We start from the raw sequence: 4,031 nt of genomic DNA, 5'->3' as shown, positions 1-4,031 counted from the left end.
TATAAAAAAAAAAAAAAAAAAAAAAAAAAACAACTTGTAAGCAAGACCCTTTCTTTTTAAACTCTATTATTGTAATTGAATCTAACCTTTAGAAAAGAAAAAAAGTTTTAGATTCAACAGGTTGGATTTTATATTTTAAATTCAACTCAGCTTGTCCATTTATGGAAGGAAAAAAATATATATATGAATTAACTCAGATTATAGAACTTCCTTCAATTTACTAATCCAAACCCAACAAAAAGGATCCAAACCCAAAACCCAAACCCGAAGTTTAAAACCGCTTCGACTCTTTATTTCTTCACTACTATATATACTTTACATTTTCCGGCCACTTCACAATTCACCATCATCAACACAAAAACCCAATTTCTCAAAAACCACCGTTTTTCTTTCTTCTTCGAAATGGTTTTACGAGGTATTGAAGAAGAAGAAGACGAAGAAACCGAACCTATCTCACCCATTCCCAAACCACGTAAACCCCTTCACAATTTCACCTTACCAATCTTGAAGTGGGGTACTCAACGCAGCCTTAGATGTTCTAACGCCGCCATTCATGACGGCAACGTTTCTTCAACCAGCGGCGGCGCCGCCGATCGTGGTTCAGTACAACGACGAAGAGTCTTCATCGGCTTTGGCGGCGATGATGATGATGATGAAGAAGGGATCGCGGTTGTGAGGAAGAAACTGTTGCATGATCTGAAAATCGATACTGATAGATTGAAAGACACGATTTTGAGAAAAGGGATAATCGAAGAAGAAAGCGATGAAGAAAGAGAAACTCTCAAGTCGTGGAGTATGAGAACGAGGCGAAAAACAGAGATGAAAACTCCGATTACCTTCTCCGGTAATGCGAAACAACGTGATTCATGTTCTCCGGCGAAGGTTGAAAGCACCGTCACCGTCGCTGTCCCCGGCGGCGAGTATGTATCGTCGAGGTTGAGAAGTAACATCAATATTAACAGTAATAAGATTGAAAGACGAAAATTTTCTGTTCAGCTATTAACGAAGGAAATCGAGGAAGATTTCGTGGCGTTTATGGGCCGTGGGCCTCGGAAAAGGCCCACTAAGAGGCCCAGAAATGTTCAGAGACAGATAAATGTAAGTTGCATGTTCTTCCTTTTAAATTATTCATTAATCCTTGATTTGATTTTGTTTAATTATAAATCCTTGTTTTGATTTTTTTTTTTTTGCAGAATGTTTTTCCTGGATTGTGGTTAAGAGAGGTTAATGCTGAAATGTATGAGGTTCAAGATACAAATCAGAATGGGAAATCTGGGAAGAGGAAAGGGATAAGGAATTGGTTGGATGATGATGATGATGATGATGAATCAGATTGAGACTGTTTTTTGGGTTCTAAATCTCTGAGATGGTGCTAATATTAGGGTTTTTTTTATAGATATTATATGGTTTAGTTCATTCTTTTTGTTTATAAGAATAGTGCTCTACTGAAAAATTTGGTGACAAATGAGATAGCTTTAGAATTTAGTTAAGCTAACTTTTTAGTACTTTGCATATCAAGTTTTTTGGTGGGTGACCCTGTTCAATGATGCAGTTCAAATGCGTCACAATTTTGAAGTTTGATGTTTCAATGATGCACAATGTGCACGTGCCTTAGTCCTTAGTCCTTTAATGCTTAATGTTGCTATTTGGTGTAAGTTTGGTCTGTGACTCAATGACTCTGTTCACTGATGACTGATGAGTTTTTCTTAGTATTGCTAAGTTTGGTGTAAATTTGACTTTGGTTACAATAGTACTCCTTAGTTCTTTAATGCTAAATCTGGTACTTGTGAATTGCATTGAGCCCTTGCATCGTGTAATAAATAGTACTGTTTTATCTTAATTTGTACTGGTTTGGCTCACCTTACACAATGAGAAATGTGTGTCGGGTTAAAACTTTCTTTATGTGAAAATATTGTTTTTAGATCTCTTTTATAGTTACAAGTACATTTTTGGGAATGTTTTGGATTAGAGTTACAAGTACAATTTTTCTCTTCATGAGTTTCACCTCTATAATGTGTTGAATGTGTAACCTTTTATATCAACAAAGGTTCATTGTGGCAAAGGGTTATTGATTGCTGAATTCTGAAGATGACGTATATTGTAACATTTTCTATGTTTATCTCCCAGTCCATCAAGTCTTCTATACCTACTGTCTTTGAAACGTATGCTATGTTACAAAATGCTTTGTTTTACGGTATTCGTTATTTTTCAAATCGAGAGTGCCACCGTGCCTTTTTGAATTTCAATGGTATATTCTTTCTTATTTTTGTTGAGATAAATGTTTACTATGGTCGATTATTATTGAGTAAGTACTAAGAAGTTTGAATTATTCCTTAATCCTAGTACCAGCACAGATGTTACAAAATTCAAGCTATTATGCCAAAAGCTGTGATATGTTCCCTAAAAAAACTGTTCTGATATGTGCGTACGACTTTGTGACTGCTTGTTCACTGTGGCGGATCTTGAATTTTTTTAATGGGGGTGCCAAATATTTTCAGAATATATATTAAACGAGTTTTAAGAAATTAACAAAATTATGGATTGGTGTAGTGGTTTAATTTCTTGGAACTACTATAGAGAACAATGGTTCAAGTCCCTACTGGACCTCTTTCTTTGCATAAAATATTATCAATACAATAGAAAATATAAAAAAAGAAGGTACCGAGGACCAAACCAACGCCCTATGAGGGTTTCAAAGTTCGTCAATTCACCGCGACACCAATGTAACGTATAAAATAATTTGCATAATATGATAATTATAGGAAATTTGGGGGATGCGGTGGCACCTACTTGCGGGTCTCCAAGGAGATCCACCATTGCTTTTTCAGCTTTGTGACGATGATGTGGTGTATTTTATTGCAGCGTTACCATGGGAGGACCTCTTCAAAGGTAGGCGTGGCTTTAAAATGATGTCGATAGGAAATTTGGGGGATGCAAAGTGGCACCTCGCGGGTCTCCAAGGAGATCCACCATTGCTTTTTCGGCTTTGTGACGATGATGTGGTGTATTTAATTGCGGCGTTACCATGGGAGGACCTCTTCAAAGGTAGGCGTGGCTTTAAAATGATGTCGTTTTGGTGAGTTAAGAATACCAATGTGTCTATCAAACTAGATTATAAACCAGTTCTAGACGATGTATACGGTAAACTTAACTCTCGGTTCGAAGTTGGTGTTATTGTTTTGCACCATAAAACGTTTCAAACTTTTTAAAATTATAGGATAAATTCCGGTAGGAGACAAGTAAACAATATCGTTCATTTGTCGGTAAGGTGATTAGTGTTGCATGTTAATCACTAAGTTTATGATTACATTATTGTCAAAAAAAAAATTAGTTTATGATTATATGTCATTATGTATTAAATCGATTATTATTAATGAAATGAGTTGAGTTTAATTCTTGATCGAGACTATATTTAGTTCTCGGTCAAACTTAGAATTATCAGAACCCTCTTCCTCTATCAATTGGAAGGTTAACAAAAAAAATTGTCCGGGCCTTAAAAAATTCATAAATTACTTGATAAAAAGCCTCAATTTCTAATATTGATAAAAAATTACTTTATAAAAAGACCTCATGTTCTACTAAATAAATATTGTCTCAACAAAAACTAAATAAGTTGATTTTGTTATCCGTAGAAAAAGAAATATCAAATGAAAATGAGCACTTTAGCTCAACGTATGATTTTGTAACTAAAATGTATGAAAATTTAATTAAAATTAGAATCAAGTAGTTTTACTAAAATACTATTATAAGCTTCAAAATTATAGAAAAAAAAAATTGCAGCTGATGCCTTGGCTAAAAATGATCAAGGTCTAGCTAATTGTGCTTCTCAATGGTGGGATAAGCCTCCTCTATTTGTTTAATTTTGCCCTTGCTTGAGAGATATAGTTTAGGTTACCTTCCATTAGATTAGCTTAAAATGTAACTCTTTGTATTTGATTCAAGCCTCTTCTATGTTTTTAGTCTTTTGTTTGCTTTATAAAATAAAAGCTTCAAAATTACCTTATCGTAAAATTTGTTTTGGGGGGCGTTTG

At 34.6% G+C, this 4,031-nt stretch overlaps 1 protein-coding gene across 1 annotated transcript; it reads left to right on the top strand.

Moving 5' to 3' along the window:
- Positions 1-309: 309 nt before the first annotated feature.
- Positions 310-1,791, top strand: LOC146922380 (uncharacterized). The gene is made up of 2 exons (XM_085715353.1): positions 310-1,098; positions 1,194-1,791. Exons 1-2 carry the CDS (start codon positions 403-405, stop codon positions 1,335-1,337), a joined length of 840 nt encoding a protein of 279 aa, XP_085571479.1. The 5' UTR covers positions 310-402; the 3' UTR covers positions 1,338-1,791.
- The last annotated feature ends 2,240 nt before the right edge of the window (positions 1,792-4,031 follow it).

Source organism: Medicago sativa, chromosome 5, assembly GCF_051527215.1.
Source record: "Medicago sativa cultivar Bolivia chromosome 5, Bolivia_mono, whole genome shotgun sequence".
Taxonomy (NCBI): Eukaryota; Viridiplantae; Streptophyta; class Magnoliopsida; order Fabales; family Fabaceae; genus Medicago; species Medicago sativa.
Note: the sequence above shows the minus strand (reverse complement) of the source record. Positions and strands in the feature narration are given on the sequence as shown.